Raw genomic sequence first — 21,007 nt, 5'->3', positions numbered from 1 at the left:
GGTTAACGTGTTGGATGAAACAGGGCTATTGGAGGAAGCCGAAGCAATGATAATAACAATGGAAGAAGCCACTATTATCTGAAGTTTTTTTTTTCTGCTTGAGATGGCTGAACGAATAGTGCAGTGTTTGATGAAACTGGATCTAGATGAAACTTGTGCTTATATGCACATATCTAATGCTTGCTATAATGTAGGAGGTGTTTCTTTGGAAAGGCAAGTGAAGAAGGAAGTACGGTGCAGTTCAAGTTTTGTTTTTTGCCGAAAAAGATACATATTCTCAGAAAATCAATTTCAATATTATCTGAATCTTGTGCTGGTGGACGAAGAGGATCATTTTTACTTCAAGCAGCAAGAAATGACATTTTGATGTTTACAGAAACAAATGAGACAAATGACAAATTTCAGAACTTTGTAAAACGTTTTTCTTAAGATTTCATTTTCATGTATGCAATTGGTTGGAGACTTGGAGTAATGAAAGTTAAAGAATGAAATATATGATATTTGATACGATGAACCATGGAGATTATGTTTGTTTAATTATTTAGATTTAGAGAATTCTGTTTAATTGGTCAACAATTACTTCTGGGTTTCTACTTTTTTATTCCAAGGTAAGTTAGATAATAATATATGATATTTTGATATGATGAACCATGGAGATTATATGAGTAATATTGAGGGTTGTACCCTCTCTCCATCCCCAAGATTAAAAATAAAAACCAGAATTTCCATTAGTGAGCATGATTGAAGGCAATCATTGAATTTCAATTAAAGACATAAATTGTCAATCTTTTAAAAAAATTCAACTACATTCTATGGATTTTCTTAGGGAAAATAAATAGTTCTTAGAGAATATTATTATATATTAAATATTTTATTTTGCTATATAATAACAAAAACTTTTTGGTATAATTTCAGGATTCTTTTAATGTACATCACTTTTAGATTTCAATTGTTCTTCATTTCACCACTGCTTAAACACTAAAGAACGAATTCATACAGATTTTCTTATCACCAAATAATAAATAATCATCAGTTAAATTTTAAAATATATACTGGTTGATTTTAACGTTAAACAGTGCTAGAATTATATGTTAATTTAACCATATTTTCAAAAACTCAAATAAACGAGATTAAAAGTTAATTGAATTTTAACTAAACTTTTTACCAACTTATATGTATTTTGATATTGAAAGATTTTTTTATGAACTTTAAAATTTAGTCACCAAAAACAATACAAAATTTTGAAATTTTGTCTTATAATTTATATAGCATATTCAGTATAAGTGTAAATATATAGTCAAATACAGATTCTATAATAAACTAAATTAATTGAATATATAAGAAAAAACCCGGGCGTAGCCCGGAAAAATCTCTAGTACCTTTAAAGAAAATGTGACATGAATAAGCCCAGGAAAAGCTACAGATAAATTTAAGCGAAGCATGTACACATATCATTCACGAGCCGACCAGGGCCGGCTTAAACTTCTACTGGGTCCCTGGGCAAATTTTTTTAAAATTCATTATAGATGATTAAAAATAAATTATGGGCCCTTGACAGAAAACAAAAAAAATTTTGGGCCCCTTTTTATAATTAAATTTGTATGATTTTGGGATGGGCCCTGGGCCATTGCACTGCTCGCCCTCCTTCTTGGGCCAGTCCTGGAGCCGACATAACCAAGCAACAAAGGACACTAAGCGTCATATTTTATGATACGACAGCAACTCCGTACACTCTTCTGATTTGATAAAGCATAGAACCCAAACCTATAGGCATGGTCAACCAAACCATTTTCAACAGAACGCTTATTTCAGGCTTTACTGACGCGTCAAAGTTCATATAAGAAACAACATCATTAGAAATGGTACATTTGATCTGTTAACTTCAACATCATATAAGGTTCCTCAAAGAAAAGGCTTGATCAATTTTTTGATACATTTCCAGAGATACATACTGAGCAAGGGTTATCTTCGTCTGGATATAGAATTTGACTTGCAGGTTAGTTCTTAAAACATTTGTTTATTCAGTTTTCAGTTGGGTTCCGCATATCTGTAACAAATTAATTAATGTGTTAACTTCTGTCTCAACGCAGGATCTATTTGCCAATTTGAGACCCAATATGACCCGTTACACGACTATTGATGAGGTCAATGCAGCTTATACTTTAGCTGGAAGAGCATCAAGGTGCTTCTGCTGCAGACAAAGGCAACGTGGAAAAGAAAGCGTCCAGGCATGTTCTCTTTCTTCTTCTGCACGGCTCAGATTTATAGAAGCTCAAGATCTTGTTCACGGGAAGCAAAACAATCTCTTGAAGCTTGATGAGATTGGGAAAGCTGATAGGACACGTCTCGATTACTTGTTTGGCGTGATTACATAGTAATTCTCATACTATTCATCAAATTTCAATTAAACTCTATCCAGTGTGTGAAACCCTAAACCCTGAGTTATTGAACAAGAAACGAAACGGGAAGCAAAACAATCTCTTGAAGCTTGATGAGATTGAAAAAGCTGATAGGACACGTCTCGATTACTTGTTTGGCGTGATTACATAGTAATTCTCATACTATTCATCAAATTTCAATGAAACTCTATCCAGTGTATGAAACCCTAAACCCTGACTTATTGAACAAGAAACAAAAAAAAAAAACTAAACAGAAAGACAGTAAACTTCCAAATTCCTATGCTATTATTGATTCAGTTACTTAATCTCCACCAATGAAGATGTATTGTTCTCGGCCTTATCAATGAGTTATTGAGATACATCAATAAACCCTACAATTTTTTCACAAAACATAAAACCTATAATAGCAGTCAAAATGTGCTCATGTTATGATGATCACCTTAGTGAAACTAAGTGCTTCACAACTGTCGCCCTCTCTTCCCTTTGTCTCGTGCTCTGCATTCTGTGAAGCTCTGATGTCACACGCTTCTCCACCATCTCAATAGAATTGAGTAGCATTTTCTGGGGTGTTATGAACCCTGCTCCTTCATCCTCCCCCGCTGCAATCCCCTTGTTGATGTAGTACCCTCTTTCGGAGGCTAGCAGTTGACGCTGGGCCACTACGCTTCAATCCCAGAGCAGGAACAAACTGTGCTCTTATGCCGATGCCGATGCTACTGGAGTTTGGAGAACACCACGTTGTTGTTGGTGAGTTGTTGAAGTCTCAACTGCCTGAAATTGAAATTGATCTGGAGTCAATTGTGAAGTGAAATTAAAATCAAAAGAGAAAAGAGGAGAATGAGTTTTCTTCTTTTTTTTTTGTGCAATGGAAAACGAGTTTTTGTTTTGTGCAACGATAAAGTAGTTTTCAAATTTCAAAATGCCGCCCCCGATTCCTCGTCTCTTTCTCACGATAACTTGAGAAACACTTGGGGTTTAGACTACGTGATGTTTAAATAAAAATAAATGATGTGTTGTTGTTGGTGAGTTGTTGAAGTCTCAACTGCCAGAAATTGAAATTGATCTGGAGTCAATTGTGGAGTGAAATTGAAATCGAAAGAGAAAAGAGGAGAACGAGTTTTCTTTTTTTTTTTTGTGCAATGGAAAACGAGTTTTTGTTTTGTGCAACGGAAAAGTAGTTTTCAAATTTCAAAATGCCGCCCCCGATTCTTCGTCTCTTTCTCACGATAACTTGAGAAACACTTGGAGTTTAGACTACGTGATGTTTAAATAAAAATAAATGATGTGTTGTTGTTGGTGAGTTGTTGAAGTCTCAACTGCCTGAAATTAAAATTGATCTAGAGTCAATTGTGGAGTGAAATTGAAATCGAAAGAGAAAAGAGGAGAACGAGTTTTTTTTTGTGCAACGGAAAACGAGTTTTTGTTTTGTGCAACGGAAAAGTAGTTTTCAAATTTCAAAATGCCACCCTCGATTCCTCCTCTCTTTCTCACGATAACTTGAGAAACACATGGGGTTTAGATTACGTAATGTTTAAATAAAAATAAATGATGTGTTGTTGTTGGTGAGTTGGTGAAGTCTCAATTGCCTGGAATTAAAATTGATCTGGAGTCAATTGTGGAGTGAAATTGAAATCGAAAGAGAAAAGAGAAGAACGAGTTTTCTTTTCTTTTTTTTGTTTGTGCAACGGAAAACGAGTTTTTGTTTTGTGCTACAGAAAAAGTAGTTTTCAAATTTCAAAATGCCGCCCCCGATTCCTTGTCTCTTTCTCACGATAACTTGAGAAACACTTGGGGTTTAGACTACATGATGTTTAAATAAAAATAAATGATGTGTTGTTGTTGATGAGTTGTTGAAGTCTCAACTGCTTGAAATTGAAATTGATATGGAGTCAATTGTGGAGTGAAATTGAAATCGAAAGAGAAAAGAGGAGAACGAGGATTTTTTTTGTGCAACGGAAAACGAGTTTTGCAATGGAAAAGTAGCTTTCAAATTTCAAAATGCCGCCCCCGATTCCTTGTCTCTTTCGATAACTTGAAAAACACTTGGGGTTTAGACTACGTGATGTTTAAATAAAAATAAATGTTGTGTTGTTGTTGGTGAGTTGTTGAAGTCTCAACTGCCTGAAATTGAAATTGATCTGGAGTCAATTGTGGAGTGAAATTGAAATCAAAACAGAAAAGAGGAGAACGAGTTTTCTTTTGTGCAACAGAAAACGAGTTTTTGTTTTGTGCAACGGAAAAGTAGTTTTCAAATTTCAAAATGCCGCCCCCGATTCCTCGTCTCTTTCTGACGATAACTTGAGAAACACTTGGGGTTTAGACTACGTGATGTTTAAATAAAAATAAATGATGTGTTGTTGTTGGTGAGTTGTTGAAGTCTCAACTGCCTGAAATTGAAATTGATTTAGAGTCAATTGTGAAGTGAAATTGAAATCGAAAGAGAAAATAGGAGAACGAGTTTTTTTTGTGCAACGGAAAATGAGTTTTTGTTTTGTGCAATGGAAAAGTAGTTTTCAAATTTCAAAATGCCTCCCCCGATTCCTCGTCTCTTTCTCACGATAACTTGAGAAACACTTGGGGTTTAGACTATGTGATGTTTAAATAAAAATAAATGATGTGTTGTTGTTGGTGAGTTGTTGAAGTCTCAACTGCCTGAAATTGAAATTGATCTTGAGTCAATTGTGGAGTGAAATTGAAATCGAAAGAGAAAAGAGGAGAACGAGTTTTTTTTTGTGCAACGGAAAACGAGTTTTTTTTTTGTGCAATGGAAATGTAGTTTTCAAATTTCAAAATGCCGCCCCCGATTCCTCGTCTCTTTCTCACGATAACTTGAGATACACTTGGGGTTTAGACTACGTGATGTTTAAACAAAAATAAATGATGTGTTGTTGTTGGTGAGTTGTTGAAGTCTCAACTGCGTGAAATTGAAATTGATCTGGAGTCAATTGTGGAGTGAAATTGAAATCGAAAGAGAAAAGAGGAGAACGAGTTTTTTTTGTGCAACGGAAAACGAGTTTTTGTTTTGTGCAACGGGAAAGTAGTTTTCAAATTTCAATATGCCGCCCCCGATTCATCGTCTCTTTTTCACGATAACTTGAAAAACTTGAGAAACAACACTCGGGGTTTGGACTACATGATGTTTAAATAAATGATTTGTTGTTGTTATTAAGAAATCATGTAGTTTACAAAATTCTCAAAACACATCGTTTTAACGGCATAACTAAACGGAGGGGTTTTTACATTAAGAAAAGTGTGACCTTGGGGGTTTATACATTGAATTAATAATTGAAGGGTTTCTACATAAGTGAGGGGTTTTAGCATAAAAATCCTAACATTTTTAAAATAATAAAATAAATTGTTTTTCCTACTATGTCTATTTTAAATTAATTTTCCATGTTATTTTTTAATACTTCCATTGGTATGATGTTTATGCTCTGTGCCATCTATTGTTATTTTCTCTGGTTTTTGAAACGAATTTACATGGGGCATCACCAAATCGATTGGGTTGCTCCTACTTGCATCAAAGGAAGAAATGGAAGTCCACCGGTTCTCTCACAGCTTTTGTATATGATCTCCAAGAGATAGCAGTTATAAAATATTTGTTTTTTTAATAGGCCCCGGTCATTATGGAATTAAAAGGTGGTCACAAAATACATATTTAGATTCAGTTACAGAATATATGGTTTATTTTTGTGGAAAAATAATTGTTGGACTAAACTAATATCAACATTCTAATTTAATAGTATTTATATATATATATACAATATTAACATGCAATTGAATACTCTAGTTTTTAGAGTTCGGTTTCTGATTTTTGGATTTCAATTTTAAAATTTTGGTTTTTTTTATTTTTGAGTAGATTCTAGTTTTTTGAAAAAAAAAATGAATTATTGTTTTAGATTTTGGTTTTAAAATTAATAAAATGAAAAAATATGATAAATGGTAAAATGTTTATTCTGAAAAATTTATAGTATACTATTATCAAAACATAAATAAGCTTTTTTAATAAAATTATTTTAAAACAAACACTGCAAATAAAAGTTAAAATAATGATATTTTGGTTTGTAGTGTTTTTTTTTTTTTTGAAAAACAAGAATGATAAGATTTTTTAAATAAATTTATCAAGATATTTAATCAAATTTGTTTGTTTTTTTTTCTGTAATATTAGTTTTTAGAAAAAAAGATGAGAAGTATTTTTTAGTTATAACTAAATTTTATTTGTTATTTCTTGTAACCGAAATATTACTTTAACACTAATAGTAAAGTTAAATTTATATATGTAGAGAATATTATATTCGTGAGTTTGTTTTATAAGACGGTTTATATGCATATGTTGACAAAAAGAAAAGAAAAAAAACAAAAGACGGTTGATGTGGTTTTATTTATATATATGTAAAATAATGGCTCTCTTCTCCCTTGCGAAAAACTTTCACTTCTCCCACGCTTTCGATTTCGCTTTAGTTTTCGAATTTGCTTCTCCCTTGCTCGCTTTTCGCTTTATCTTCTCCTTTGCTCGCTCGCTTCATCTAATATTCGTTTTAGGGTTGTTAGAGAATTGTTAATCTAGGTTTTAGATTTGAAGATTCGTTTTAGGGTTGTTAGAGAATTGGTAATCTAGGTTTTAGATTGTTGTTAATCAGTTTGTTCCTCGTATATTATTGTGTTTTGTTTGTTGATAATGATAGGTATGAAGATGCGCAACAAGGAAAATCTGGACATATTCATACCGAACAGATCAGCAATGGACTTCGACTTTGCTCATCTAAGATATAAGAATTATATTAATAGAGTATATTAACTCTAGTCTCGTATTAGTATAATGTTCAAATTTTTCAATATTATATTATAATAAATATTTTTATTTAGAAATATTATTTTAAAATACTAACTATATATTTTCTGTTTTTAAATATACAAATATACAATATATATAATGTGAGTATAACAAAATATTATTAGGTTTAGGTTAATTAGTTTTCTATAATCTATAATATATTGTATCCACTATTAATATAAGTATGTTAAAATCGTTTATAGAATTATTTCTATCATACTTTATGTACTTATATGTATATTTTAATTTTCTATAATATATCTATGTTATTTAAGTATTTCTATAAAAAAATTATGTTAATTCTTGTATCTTCAAAATGTTTAATTGTTTGTATGGTAATATAGATTAGATTAGATAATTCTACGATTAGTTTACTTTTTACAACTTTAATAAAATATATGAAAATTCAAATACCAATAACCAATCAAATTAGGAGAATTAATTCAAAACTTTACCTATGAATGACACCTAAACAAAAGTCATTTAAGTGACTTCTCAATTAATATATAGTAGGATGTTAAAACCGTTCATAGAATTATTTCTATCATAACTTATGTACTTATATGTATATTTTAATTTTCTATAATGTAATATATGATATTTAATTGTTTCTATAAACTAATTACGGTTAATTCTTCTATCTTTAAAATGTTTAATTGTTTATAAAGTAATATAGATTACATTAGGTAATTCTAGGTTTAGTTTCTTTTTTAAAACTTTAATAAAATAAATTAAAATTCAAATACCAACAACCAATCAAATTAAGAGAATTAATTTAAGACTTCACCTATGAATGACACCTAAGCAAAAATCAATTAAGTGATTCTCAATTAATATATAGTAGGATATATGTTTCAGTGAAATTTAAATTAATTTTATGGTCTTGAAAAATAAAGTATTCATCTAACATATAAAGATGCATTAATTTTTTTTCCACTCCTGCATCATTGTTCCTAAAATTATTTTAAAAGAAAATAAAATTGCAATATGTGGATAAGAATATATTAGCATTTTATATCATAGTATTTTGTAACATTTTGTATTATATTTGTTGATTTTAAAATAATTTTTAATAATTATATCTAATGTTCTTACATTTTACAAAGAGAAATATGTATATTTGTAATAATTAGATATAGTGCTTCGACATTTTAGAAAGAGAGATATGAATACTGTTTAGATACACTTCATTTAATTTTTGAGGTTCCATTCAAAAATTAAATGTGGCTTACTTTTGTTACGATGAAACTATAGTGTGGTAAAGACCAAGCAAATATTATTATACGTAATCACATTTTTTCTGGTCGATTAAACTAAAAGCAAGTTTACCCGACACAAAGAAAGCGCAAGCTTAGAGATAAGATCGTTGAATTTGCCACTGCATCAGCCTCTGCATTCAATAATCTATGAATATTATAGAAAGATTAAGATTTAAAGAAGCTGCTGAATGGTTAAATATCAAAGAAAATGTCGTTAATCTCCTTGGTGAGTCCTTATCTTGCAACATTCTAATTAACACTTGCAAATTAGACAATAGGGATGCCTTAATATCAAGAAGAATACTTTTGTTTTTCATTAAGAAGAATATAATACCTATAAAACATACACAAATGATATAATATTTTCATATATTAGCCGATTTTGATTTAATTTCAGTTGCCATTTTTTCAGATTCAAAGGGTTGGTTATATGTTTTCGTGAATCTTTATTTACGTGTGAGTTTTCTTTATATACGGTATTATGATATTTAGAGCTGAATTGTGATTGACAAAATCGTAGAATAATCTAATTGTTATTCTCTGAATGAATATTCTTTTTTAATGTGTACAGTGTAATTACTTGATTTTTTTTTAATTTTATGTCATCTATTATGATTATGTACTGATGTGTTTTTTTGTAGAGTTGTTGTGTACTATGGCACTCAATAACTGAAATATTTTAAATCTTACAAACCAGCATGGGTTACAAATTAGTGATTTATAGGAAGATGATTTGATTCAAGTTGTATTGAGGTAGAGAATAACACAGAAATGTTTATAGTTTAATCATAAATTTTCTATTCAATGCATAGCAAAGTAGAAGAGATGATTTGGACTCTGGAGTCGCTTAGTTATGTGATGATGTACCAGCTCTTGGCTTGTTTAAAGCATGCAAATCCTCATAACTTGGGACGGCGTGTATCTTCTTGTCTCAGTCAACCATGGCAAGGTCTAAAAGCTGGTACGTGATTATGTCTGTCTTCTGTATTGTGAAATCATGTTTAGCAATTCTGCTACTTTTTCAAGTCAATTCCGGGTTGGTTTAGAACCCTCTACACTCTTTGTACTTCACCTTACTGTTACTAGAAACTTAAACTGAGGTATTGTAGGGCTTTACCCCGAAGGGAGCCCTTCCAGAAATTCTCGAGAGCCCAAGACAAGCTTAGGCCCAGGAGGGGGTTTGGAAATAGTTTTCAACCAGCAATAGACGCGCCTCGGTTAGTACCTCATTAGCTGCGTCATTGCCCCAAGCGCAAAGATGCTTATCCCAGGAGAACGTGAGCTTTCTTTTATAACACAAGTTTATTGACCTTAGTAGTTCTCGCTACCGATGTGGGACAAATACACGCACCTTTTACAATTAAACACCGATCGGGCTTCAATGTATATTGGGCCTCAGAATCTGGGTCGAGAAAAATCTACTAGCAGCTTTTTTCCGAGGTCGAATTCAGTTTAACATGATCTAAGTTTTTTTTTTCTTGTGAAAGATACCTTTATTTGTTTGAACTTTAATACAATTGGTTAAAGATACCTTTATTTAAAAGCTGTTACTGATTTTCATATAACGAAAACAATCTCTCTCTCCCTCTCTTAATGTATTTATATAATTAGTTACCAAGACTATAAAGTAATGTTTATGTAGCTTGTAACAACATACTTTGTTTAATACAATAATTACATTTGGTCAAACATTCATAAACCTAATAATAGCTGTTGACTTCTCCTGAAGTCTCTGAGCTAAAATTGTGGTTATTCATGAGAATGTTTGGTCTTGTGCTAACATATAAGTGATTTGTGGAGACACAAGTGATCATTCAATTTTTTTTTTTGTTGGAAAATTTGATGGGGACACTTTGGTTTGGAGAAATCAAGAAACAAGCGTCTTTGTTTCTTCATGACAAGTACAATGTTGCTAGACTTGTTCTCACCGATGTTACCGAAACTGAGCTGTAAGACTAACACAATAATAAGCTAAGCTAATAATACACATTAGTGATTGTTCATCGCACTCTTTAATGAGAAACTGGTTTGTTGGTAATATTCTTCAGGTTAGTAGAAGAAGTGACAAACGATGATCCTTCTTTTCCAGACGCTAAAACGATGACTAAAATAGCCGATGCATCGTTTAATACAGTGGATTACTGGAGAATTGTGGATGTTCTTCACAGAAAGTAATGAATAAATGAATTCTCTAAGTTCGTTACTTGTGGAAATTGATCATTCGTGAGCTTAATTAACATTACACAAACAAATTGAAAACAGAATAGGAAAAAGGGAAGGAGAGATGAAGAAGTGGAGAGAAGCTTACAAGGCCATGGTGGTGTTGGAGTTCTTATTAACACATGGTCCTCTTCATCTGCCTCATGATTTTCTTTACGACTTGGATCATATTCGTTTCCTCTCAACCTTCCAATACGTTGACGATAAAGGGTACCTATTAATTTTCCATAACATCCATTTTTTATATATTATAGAGTGTGATATGTGCTGTTTTTAAAAAAAAACAGAAACTAATTTTGATTAAGCCCATTTTTTACTTGGTATATTTTTAACGTTTTTAACCAAACTACATTCATTCATTTCTTACAAATAATTATAAAGTAACTAGATTTTAATCCGTATTATGAAATTTCTAATTTTCAAAAAATAAATTTAGAAACATTTAAATTTATAAATTCCAATGTACTTATAAATACTATATATAGTTTGATAAGAACTGTTAAATGAAACATAATTATGATGTTAAATTAATATTGTGATAAATAGATTTAGGTGCTAATATTTTTTTTATTGAAATGGTTATTATAATACCGTCTTCCCTCAAAAAGAATTCTATATAACCACTGAAAAATATATTACCGCGCCTTTGACAAAAAAAGTTTTAAATTTAATTAGTTGCTCAAAAAAAAAGTTTTAAATTTAATTTAATTTACTTCATTTTTTGTTATAAACGGAGTTTACTTCATTTTTCCCTCGTTAGATTTGATTGGGGAGCTAAGGTACAGAAGAAGGCGGATCAGATTCAAACACTTCTTCTAGGAAAGGAAGAACTAAGAGAAGCTCGTCTTAAAGCTCTAAAGATCACCGCCCAAATCAATGGCTTCGGAAACTCCGCATCTTTCTCTACTCCTTCTCCGCCTCCTTCACCGGCCTCATCCTCTCCTCTGAATAGCTCCGGTACAACTCTAACCGAAAGAGAAGCTGTATCCGAGTCAGATTCATTGATCGGCGATAAAGACGAGAGGAACCGAGCCGCCGGTGAAGAGACACTGATCAGCGGGATCTGCTCCAAGCTCGCCGGTTTCAGCCCTCTGAAGAAACTTCACGGTGGTCGTACGGCGGCCGGATTTCATGCTTTGTCGAACGTTGAGAGAGTTTCAAGTAAATGTTATGACCGCCGCAACTCTATTGGCTACTGATTTTGATTCTTTGTCATAAAAAGACAACGGTTCGGTTTTAATTTACATATTTACTGAATATCCGGTTAAAACCGGTTTATGTAAACCTAATTACGATACAAGAAATTTCGCTTTTGCTAATCCTGTTTAAAGCTTCGTTGGCTAAACATTTTGCAGCTTCTTGAGGATCTTCCATATGCCTGATTAGGTTAATAGCTTCTTGATTTTTCATCACCTGCATCATAATCAAAACCACTTTTAACGATTTTTCGCTAAGTGATATTAGTCTCTGTAATTTGATTGAGTACTAAACTAATTTACCTGCCAAATCCCAGAGCTACCAATAATGATGAACTCTGTATCTGAACTAATCTTCTCTGTAACCAAAGCAAGCTCTGAATCTCTTGAATCTGATTCATCATCTGTCTCTCCTTGATAACAAACTGAGATTACACCGTTGAAAGCAGAACTTAATTCATTTTCTTGTTACACAAGTTAGCAAAACCGGTCTTAACCGAATCAAACCAGAGTAATACTGGGTTTAAGGGAACGAACCTGGGAAAACAAAATCCGACCATTTTCTTGTTGAGGATTTAGCTCTGAGTTGATAAGCCTCACCGTCTCTGCAAACCACCACTCTATGGTCACCGATACTCGCCATAGCTAGCTTTTCACCGTCCACCACCGTCACCGAAGCAGCTGAGCCACTGCTTCTCTCTTCCTCAACGTACGCTCTTCTCATAATCTCTTTACATTTTCTCAAAACTCCATGCTGCAGTTCCATTAATCATTGATCAGACTGATATTGAAGAATATAATTTTTTTTTAATATAACTCGGGGCTTTCTGGCTGGCCGAAACCTAACTGACTAATCCCCGGTTGCTCGCAATGGAAACTAAATAGTCATGACTCATGTCACCTGGTCTAAGTTCGAACTTGGGGTGCTTAGTACCTTTCCAAACCCGGTTTACCACTCAACAATGTGTGGTTAAAAATATAATGTTTCCATTATAAAATTTAACTAAAACTTTCAATTACCTCGTTGTGGAGCTTATCGAAGATATGGTTCTGCATATACTTGACAATCTCTCTCCCAGTTCCAGCATCTGACACTGCAAAGAACCAAACTTCAAGATCTTCTTCACTCTGTAATTGTTCTCTCTGTACTGTAACCGAATCTGCACTCGGTGAACGGTGGATATAGCTTAACCGGTCGATGGTATAGCATCCGTGAGAAACCGGATTTAACCAAGATGGTTTCTTCTTCCTTCTACTTACATCCCCATCTACTAGTCGTTCAAACCGTAACGCCTGTTGAATTCGATAGGTATTGTTTACAGATTTACTCAGATTTTGAAAACAAACGAAAAGTTTATATAATCAATGGATATATAAAAAGATCATATGTTTTCAGAAATTTCAAGATCTTAAAACCCCCATTATATAAACACGATCTTTCACTCTTAAGAAGATATAAAAGAGGAAGAAAGATACTATACCTTTTGCATGAAAGGGAAATCCCAGAATCCCATCTTTAATCATAGCTTCTTATTTGCTAATTATTAGTATTTATATTGCTATAAGCTTTTGATGAAAACAAGAAAACTTTTTCGATTCTCACAATTCAAAAGAAGACAACTTTTTTTCAGTTGCAAGATACACTTTCGTCGGTCGTTTTTGAATATTATAAAATTGTAATGTAATTTAGGTGCATATTAGTCAACTTAATTAGCAATTAAAACGCTTTTTAAAAAAAGAAATTGTGTGGTAAAACAATTTGGAATACATACAAATAACTAGAACATTTTTTTTTGGACAACTAACTAGAACATTAAATAAAGCGTTATAGAGAGTAACGTACGCCTTGTTTTCTCATGGCGCTTACTATACTTTGACTACGTTTACGTTTCACCCTTACTGTTTCTAAATTCTAATACGATTACGTTTCTTTTTGTATTCTGTAGAGTTATATATAGTTTGTTATTGCACTATCGCGGTTCGTGTTGTATTTTCCGTGTGTGATGCATTTGCTCAGTGCCGTGCCTACCATTTGAGGGGCCTAACGCAAGAATAACGTGACAAAATTTATTAATCCTTCTGCAACTTGTGTAAATCATAAGCCCTTTAACAAACAAACAAAAAAGTAAAAGAAAAACGTAGTATAAATCATATAACTATTTTTATGAAAGTATGATGTAAATTTTAAATTAATGAGTTAAGAAAGAGTGCATACAACAAAATCGATAAATGAAATCTAAAAAGTTTTTTTTGTAAAATTATAAAGAAACATATATTTTTATGGAATATATACCTTAACATAGTTACTTTTAACAATATTTCATAAAACTTGTTTATCGTGGATTCCATAAAAACATAAGTGAATGCATATTTAGTAAATTTGGAGCCCTAAATTATAATTGAAAAATAGGGGCTAAGGCTGCCGCATATTTCCAACAAGGGTGGGCATAGAGATGGCAATTGGACTCGTCCCGTCTCGTTCCGAACCGCAGCGAGTTCATCTTCAAGTGGATTACAGTGGACCTGTCCCGCGCGGACTGCGGTCCTCAGAAGAGCTGACCAAACCCATACCGCAATATTAGGAGGTCTCCGCGGGTCGACCCGCGGGACGTCTGATCTTAAACTGTCTGTTATTGCTTCTTTCAAGACCAAACTGCATACAAACACGATCAGTGCTGAGTCTAAAAAGAATGAAGTCTATGCCATTGATATTGTTGCAATCATTGGTGATGGCAAGGTATAGTTGTCTTCGATGAAGTGTATTCTTCATCTTGTGCGTTTTTGAATTGGTTATAAGTCTATAACCCTCATCTGAATTTGATAAGTGTATTTTACATTTAGTGCGTTTTTGAATTATGTGGTTTAGTTTTCACATAGCCAAGAGAGAGGTCAAGAAATTATAGCTCTAAGTTTCTAACTCTTTCAACGATTACAAGCTTTTAAATTATGTGTCCCAAACGATTACAAGTTTCCCACACATGTTAGCTTCAATCATATCTCTAACTCTTACAAGACCATGCACTACATAACTCTTTAAATCCTTGACGAATCTCCACTTTCTACAGTTCTACTCTCAATGTCATTCTAGCCGAGAATCCATGTTCTTTCTCTAAGCATTATATCGACAATAAAGAGCAAAAAAATCCACAAATCTTGTTTTTTTCTTTACGTGAATACACAGATGTTTGATCTAAATTCAAAAGACCACTTGTTCATGAATCATAACTCAAAAGATGAAAAAGAAAATGAAGGGGAGAAGAAGACAATACCTTGATCAAATGAGAAGATGAATAAGATGCATGAAGCGAATGGAATGAAGGAAATGAGTTGTTATAATGGATCAAAGAAGAAGAGATGTCTGGAGGAGTTATCGGCTCTTGAATCTCCATTTTTCTCTGTTTCTTTTGCCTTTGATCAGCTGAAGAGACTAAGTGAATAATTGCTTCGGATCCCATGGGACATCCCGCAAAATCCACAAAACCTACCTCGGCCCAATCCGCTGAAGCCCAATCCCGCAGCAACCTGTCCCGCGGTTCCTGCAAATTTGCGGGCATACAAATATAAAATCCAATCCCACTCCGCTATAAGTCTTTGCGGGCTAGGTCCGCGGTCCAAGTCCAAAATCCAATCCCCCCTGCATTTGCTAATGAGAGTTTTTTTCTTCAGCTAAGACCAACATGCTTCGTTAGATTGCTTCAAAAAGGATAGATCTTGTGAATTAGCCAACTCCAAGCCACGAGTGCACATGGGAAAACAAAAGCACCGGTCCGACCTCTTTTTGCAAGCGATTTTGCCCGGATATTCAAGTTATATATGAAAGACATGTCAGAGAGAGATTTTGTGTAGGAGGAAATAAGAAAAAAAATATTCCAAGTAAGGATGACAGTCTTCGTCACATTCAAGAAAAAGCATGTTCTGTTTAATTCTTCTTCAATCACACGCTTCCAGCCCAATGCTCCTATAAGATTGTCTAAAGCATGAACACAAAAATTTATCCATAAACTATGGTATACTTATATAATATTTTGATGTCTTTTTATTCTTATATAAATTCTAATGCTTAACTTTAGCTCAAGGCCAGCCTTGACCAATAAGTTTGGAGACTCATTCTGGAAATATACATTTGTTGAGTAACGTTTTTAAAATTCCGTAAAGGGGATGGAGAGGAGTTTTGTTTTTTTTTTCTGTATGAGATCCTCATAACGTTATACTTTAACTTATCTAAAAAAAACCACTTGAAATGTACCATTCTTTTGCTTACCGTACTACAAAAACCACTTGAAATGTATTTCCAAAAAAATATAGGTTCACCTAGAGAGGTTGGGGTAAATTAAAAAAAAAAACAAAACAAAACAAAAAGGTTCCTCAAAAAGAAAAAGGGTTACGGACTCTATTTTCGGTTGGACCGGTCAGAATAAGGTTGAACCCGGTATTAAAATAAATAATCGGTTAATTACATCATAACCGAAACAATCTCAGAAAACAGATTCTCTTTCGTCTCCCTCGGAACCAAACCTCGTCTCTCCTCCGCCTTTCTTAAACCCTCAAAAAAAACCCCTTGTCTTATTGCGGAGAGAAGATGGCGATGGGGCGTCTTCTTCTTACGCCCAAACTGAATCCCCATTTCAGCATCAGAGGTGACAACAGAGAAACCCCCTTCTCCTCAATCCTTCTCATTTTAATCGATAACTTATAGTTTTTGTAAATTGAAATCTTTGTTTTACAGGTTTCCTACCTTTGACGAAGAGATGGTCTTCTTCTTCTTCCTCTTCCCTGGAGGATGGCCGGAGGAGTCTCGAGAGATTGCCGGATTCTAACAAGTGAATACTCTTCTTCTCTTCTCCTTTGAAGAACATAATATTGCCAAAAGTCTAATTCTTTTTGTTATCAAGTGAATACTAGTTTTAGATTTTAATACGAAGAATAATTAAATACCAAATTTGGAAATGGAGTTTTAACTTATATCCTCTTTCACTTGAGTGGCTTCACACCTTGGCAAACTACTTGGAGCTACCAAGTTTCTTATTTTTGTTTATCTTGAACATGTAGAGATATTGGCCAAAAGGGAATGCATTGGTACTCTTTTGGAGGCTTACTCACTAATCTGAAGCAAAAGATTATGGGGAACTTGCCCTTGCTCAACAAACCTCCATTTGAAGAAGGCTCGGTTCTGTCGAAACCACCCATGCTTTCTTCACTAGATGTGTCTGCTGTTGAAAAGGTAATCAGCTTCCAGAACGCTGCTGAGAACAAAAACAGTATCCCTCATCCGAGTGCAAAAAAAGAGTCTTTAGTCTCTGAAGATGATGCATCTCAAAGTGTTGCTATTTCTGGGAGGAGAGAAACCACAACATCTGTAGAGAAAGTGATGTTAGATAGTAATAGCTTAGACGGCTTGAAGCTTGCACAGGAGAAGGTGTTGGGTTTGTTACAAGCTGATAGAGTGGATAAAAAGGAATCACCTCAGAAGAAACTCTCCAACATGTTCATCAACCTGCATCCAGATAAGGAGGTTAAGCCTCGTCTCAGATCTGAGGCGTTGAGTAACAGTATTTCCAGATTGTCCACAAGAGAATCCTCTCGTGATGAGGGTGGTCCACACGTCCCTGTCCAGAAAACGAAGAATGTCATCAAGGAAAATGATCAAAAGAGCGGAGAACTAGTTGCTATTAGAGAAAGGAATCCTTTTGGAAGTTCTAGAGGAGCCGTTGTACCTGTGGCAGTGAGTAGAGACTCGAGCATCAAGAAGGTGATAGAGTACCTTCACGCTCCAACCAACAATGGCACGAAAAAGAGTTATCTTTTTTGTGTGACGGAAGAAGAAGAAGAATCCAAAGGATTGTGCAGCCAGGCCACCTTGGCTGCTGCTGCTACCAGTGCGAACCAAGAGTCAACGGAAAAGAGTTTGGACGCATTATCTATCAGAGAGCACTCTCCTAACAGAGTAGTATTGAGGTTTTTGCACGAAGGGTTTCAGAAGAGTGACATCGTTGATTCATTTTCTGAGTTTGGAGCCGTTTTAGATTTTCAAGAAGTTCCATCTTTCGAGGGGTGTATTTACAAAGATGCTCTCGTCACTTTTGAGGTTTGTTTCGTTCTATCCTGAGAAACGGCTTACATTGTCTTCTTCTTTAAACGGTCTACTTAAAAGTGTGTGTGTTCTTTGGTTTTTGTAGACTAAATCAGCAGTCAAGAAGGCTCTCAAGAAAGGTGTTGTGATGTTGAAACATTCCAGTGCAATTGTTGAGGCAGTTTCTCAGGAAGACATGGTTGAAAAGATACGTATTCCGGATCTCATTGGCGATCCAGATGTGCCTGTTTCATTGGTGAAGGAACCAACCAGAACAGTTAAGATTCATCCACTAGATCAAAGTATAGGTTCGAATCAGATCAGAGAAGCGCTAAGGTTCTGTAAGAGTGACATATCTAAGATCATCTTTGGTTCATCGACAACAGCTGCTTTCATCGAGTTTGAGGTGCGGTTTTATTGTTAGCCAATCTGGTTATAGTACTCAAAACCAAAAATAAACCATTTCCTTTGTGGTTTGCAGACGGAAGATGGTAAAGAGAGAGCACTTGCAGCGCATTCAGTTGACGTACAGAACAAGCCACTGTTTATCTCTAGGATTGATATACCGAGGACAACCGTTGCAAGGATCTCGAACTTGTCAGGATTAATGACTGGTGACTTGCGGAAACTGTGTATGCCTTATGGGCAGATCAAACAGATGTTTCACAGAGGAAAGGGTGTTGCAGATGTTCATTTCGATATCTCTGAGTGGCCAAACATGCTCACTATTCTCAACAGGTAATACCTGCACATTGCCTTTTTTCTTTTTAATAATGAGTGAAAGTTTTGAAGTTTTTGTTTTGGGTGTTGTTAATGATATAGCATGAATGGTAAAGAGAGAAACGGTAAGAAGTGGGTGGTTCGACCAGCGACGACAGTTATACCTCATGAGATTCTGAAGGTTTTGTGGGAAGACCCTCAAGGAATGAGGTATGTGAAAGGTTTGATTAAGGATATGGTGAGAGAGATTGAGCAGCCTTTAGATTCAGCTGCCTTATCTTCATTGTGCTCAGCTCTTGAAGATTAGAGGATAGAGAGCCATTGTTTTGGTTAAACATCTATCAAAAGGAAAACCTAACCACGTAAAGAAAATTTCCAATCAATAGGATTTAATTTAAGAAGCACTACAAAAATCATTTAATATCAGCAAAAGAATTCTCTTGTGCTTCCAATAAAGCTAACACTAATTATAAAATAATATCAAACTGGATTTTTAATTAATAAAATAATAAATATTTAGAACTGAGTTTTGGAAAATTATAAATAATATTTTGAAAATTGATATCTGTATAATTATTAGTTTCTTACCTTATAAAGTATACATTTTATATCTTAGTCTTATTGTATTAAATTTTTTTCATAGTATTACTTATTGGTTATGTTTTTTTGTAATGTATTGCATATTAATACTGCTTTTAAGATTATTAATATAGAAGATATAAATAAATACAATTAATTAATACAATTAATATATCTATGATGTAATTTGATATATTTTAAAAATATTAGGTTTCTCATAAATGAAATAACCTTTTTAAAAAAAGAAAGTTTGTCAAATAAACATTATTAATAGTGTTTAGATTATATTACTGAAAAAGCTAATGGGTCTCATTACAAGTGGAAGTTCTCTTGTATATATAAATAGTTAAATATCAGCAAAAATATACATATATCAACTCCAAACTCCATTTTAAACACTCTTATAGTTATACTACAATGACAGTATGGTTGACATGTGTGTTAGTCACTGGTATTGTAGTGTGCGTCATAGTGATCGTGTTTGCTTTCTTTAAAATGATGTTTTCCATGAAAAATGATAACGACGACGGCAAACTCGAAGCAATGCGTGAACGACAGGGGCAAAACAATCTTCTATTAGCAAATTTTATCGTTCCTTTTCTATAATCTTTATTTTCCTGAAATTTATGGTTATAGTTCGTTATTCTCAGTTAAGGAGATGAAATTGGTTGGAGGTTGTTAACAATGATAAAAGTTTTGGAAATTCTATAATCAATTATCTATAACCCAGTAATGGGTAAGAATATGACTATTGATGGATCAACTGATGTAATGACCTTTGGTTAAGAGCTTAAGAATAAAGGCAATGACACTATCGAAGTTATATATGACCGTAAAGTATGTGGTTAAGAGCATCTCCAATGTATTACTCCATTTTTTACTCCAAAATAGTGCAACACCAAAATGGAGTAAGGTTTTACTCCAATGTATTACTCCATTTTCTACTCCAAAAATAATATTTCTTAAAGATTTCATTTTTATTTTATTCATAATTGCAAATAAAATCTTATACTTATAAAAATTTACCAATTAACCCCAACTATTTTATGTTTACGATAAATAATTAAAATATAAATTATTTGAATTAAATATTTATTATTAAAAAGTACAAGAAATCATTAAAAAGACAACATATATGTGGGTTCAACAATGAGCATTAGAATATTTTTCCCACAAATGATCAACTAATGTATTTCGTAATGAAAATGAGCTTCTTTATCTTTGATATTCCTAAATCGAGCAAGAAAATTTTGAAATCAGACATTTTCATCTTCTGCAATTTTGATACTCGGATGTGGAGCTTCTCTTCCAAGTTTAATTGGTGCATCGAGTTCACGCTCATCTATACATGATCCAAATGTTCGTGCGTATATTCAAACTCAACAAATACAAATAATATCAAAGCGAAATGTTGAATCACAAGATCAACAAGCTCTTTCTTAGACTTCTCCGTTTGGGCAATATTTCACCGACCTTAGCGGATCCGGAACGGATTTTCCAGATTATTAAATTTACTTATTTTATGTTATTTTTATTTTTATTATTTATTTTTTCTGTTATTTTCATTATTTATTTAAAATTATTAAATAATCCTTTGTGGAATATACTATTTTCATGTTAATGTATCATTTTAAATATTATTTAAGTAAGAAATAAAAACATTAAAGATTGAAAGGACCATTTTATAAATAAAAAAAGTTCAACTCCAAAATGGAGTAATGGGTAAGATT

The 21,007-nt window shown here is 33.3% G+C and overlaps 3 protein-coding genes and 1 non-coding gene across 5 annotated transcripts; 2 read left to right on the top strand and 2 right to left on the bottom strand.

The window, feature by feature from the left end:
* The first annotated feature begins 8,774 nt into the window (after nucleotides 1–8,774).
* Nucleotides 8,775–12,059, top strand: LOC106356248 (epsin-1-like). Of its 2 annotated transcripts, XM_048736571.1 has the most exons (5): nucleotides 8,775–9,453; nucleotides 9,602–10,441; nucleotides 10,541–10,663; nucleotides 10,755–10,922; nucleotides 11,473–12,059. In XM_048736571.1, exons 2-5 carry the CDS (start codon nucleotides 10,335–10,337, stop codon nucleotides 11,909–11,911), a joined length of 837 nt encoding a protein of 278 aa, XP_048592528.1. In that variant the 5' UTR covers nucleotides 8,775–9,453; nucleotides 9,602–10,334; the 3' UTR covers nucleotides 11,912–12,059. The 2 variants fall into 2 exon arrangements, with proteins under 2 accessions (XP_048592528.1, XP_013651491.1); XM_013796037.3 differs by having other exon boundaries at nucleotides 8,775–10,441.
* On the bottom strand, nucleotides 9,602–9,752 carry LOC125576821. Its single transcript, XR_007315245.1, has one exon. It is a non-coding gene; the product is annotated as a U4 spliceosomal RNA (small nuclear RNA).
* Nucleotides 11,899–13,814, bottom strand: LOC106356246 (putative protein phosphatase 2C-like protein 44). Its single transcript, XM_013796036.3, has 5 exons — nucleotides 13,390–13,814; nucleotides 12,929–13,201; nucleotides 12,446–12,662; nucleotides 12,212–12,333; nucleotides 11,899–12,125 (listed from the first exon to the last, which is right to left on the bottom strand). The coding sequence occupies exons 1-5, from the start codon at nucleotides 13,420–13,422 to the stop codon at nucleotides 11,988–11,990; spliced, it is 783 nt and encodes a 260-aa protein (XP_013651490.2). The 5' UTR covers nucleotides 13,423–13,814; the 3' UTR covers nucleotides 11,899–11,987.
* Nucleotides 13,815–16,296: 2,482 nt separating this feature from the next.
* LOC106357888 lies at nucleotides 16,297–19,081 on the top strand. The gene is made up of 6 exons (XM_013797603.3): nucleotides 16,297–16,545; nucleotides 16,635–16,728; nucleotides 16,958–17,993; nucleotides 18,085–18,384; nucleotides 18,460–18,716; nucleotides 18,801–19,081. Exons 1-6 carry the CDS (start codon nucleotides 16,488–16,490, stop codon nucleotides 19,003–19,005), a joined length of 1,950 nt encoding a protein of 649 aa, XP_013653057.2. The 5' UTR covers nucleotides 16,297–16,487; the 3' UTR covers nucleotides 19,006–19,081.
* Nucleotides 19,082–21,007: the final 1,926 nt, after the last annotated feature.

This window comes from Brassica napus, chromosome A7 (assembly GCF_020379485.1).
Source record: "Brassica napus cultivar Da-Ae chromosome A7, Da-Ae, whole genome shotgun sequence".
NCBI lineage: Eukaryota > Viridiplantae > Streptophyta > Magnoliopsida > Brassicales > Brassicaceae > Brassica > Brassica napus.
Note: the sequence above shows the minus strand (reverse complement) of the source record. Positions and strands in the feature narration are given on the sequence as shown.

What these genes read in the sequence shown, in the direction of transcription:
- LOC106356248 (XM_048736571.1), top strand. Translation starts at nt 10,335, where the DNA reads ATGGGGACACTTTGGTTTGGAGAAATCAAGAAACAAGCGTCTTTGTTT. An exon ending in GTGGATGTTCTTCACAGAAA is followed by an intron (nt 10,664 to 10,754) that starts GTAATGAATAAA and finishes AATTGAAAACAG; the next exon opens with AATAGGAAAAAGGGAAGGAG. An exon ending in CAATACGTTGACGATAAAGG is followed by an intron (nt 10,923 to 11,472) that starts GTACCTATTAAT and finishes TTCCCTCGTTAG; the next exon opens with ATTTGATTGGGGAGCTAAGG.
- LOC106356246 (XM_013796036.3), bottom strand. Translation starts at nt 13,422, where the DNA reads ATGGGATTCTGGGATTTCCCTTTCATGCAAAAG. An exon ending in ATTTCCCTTTCATGCAAAAG is followed by an intron (nt 13,202 to 13,389) that starts GTATAGTATCTT and finishes CGAATTCAACAG; the next exon opens with GCGTTACGGTTTGAACGACT. An exon ending in GTCGGATTTTGTTTTCCCAG is followed by an intron (nt 12,334 to 12,445) that starts GTTCGTTCCCTT and finishes GTGTAATCTCAG; the next exon opens with TTTGTTATCAAGGAGAGACA.
- LOC106357888 (XM_013797603.3), top strand. Translation starts at nt 16,488, where the DNA reads ATGGCGATGGGGCGTCTTCTTCTTACGCCCAAACTGAATCCCCATTTC. An exon ending in CTGCTTTCATCGAGTTTGAG is followed by an intron (nt 18,385 to 18,459) that starts GTGCGGTTTTAT and finishes TGTGGTTTGCAG; the next exon opens with ACGGAAGATGGTAAAGAGAG. An exon ending in ATGCTCACTATTCTCAACAG is followed by an intron (nt 18,717 to 18,800) that starts GTAATACCTGCA and finishes TTAATGATATAG; the next exon opens with CATGAATGGTAAAGAGAGAA.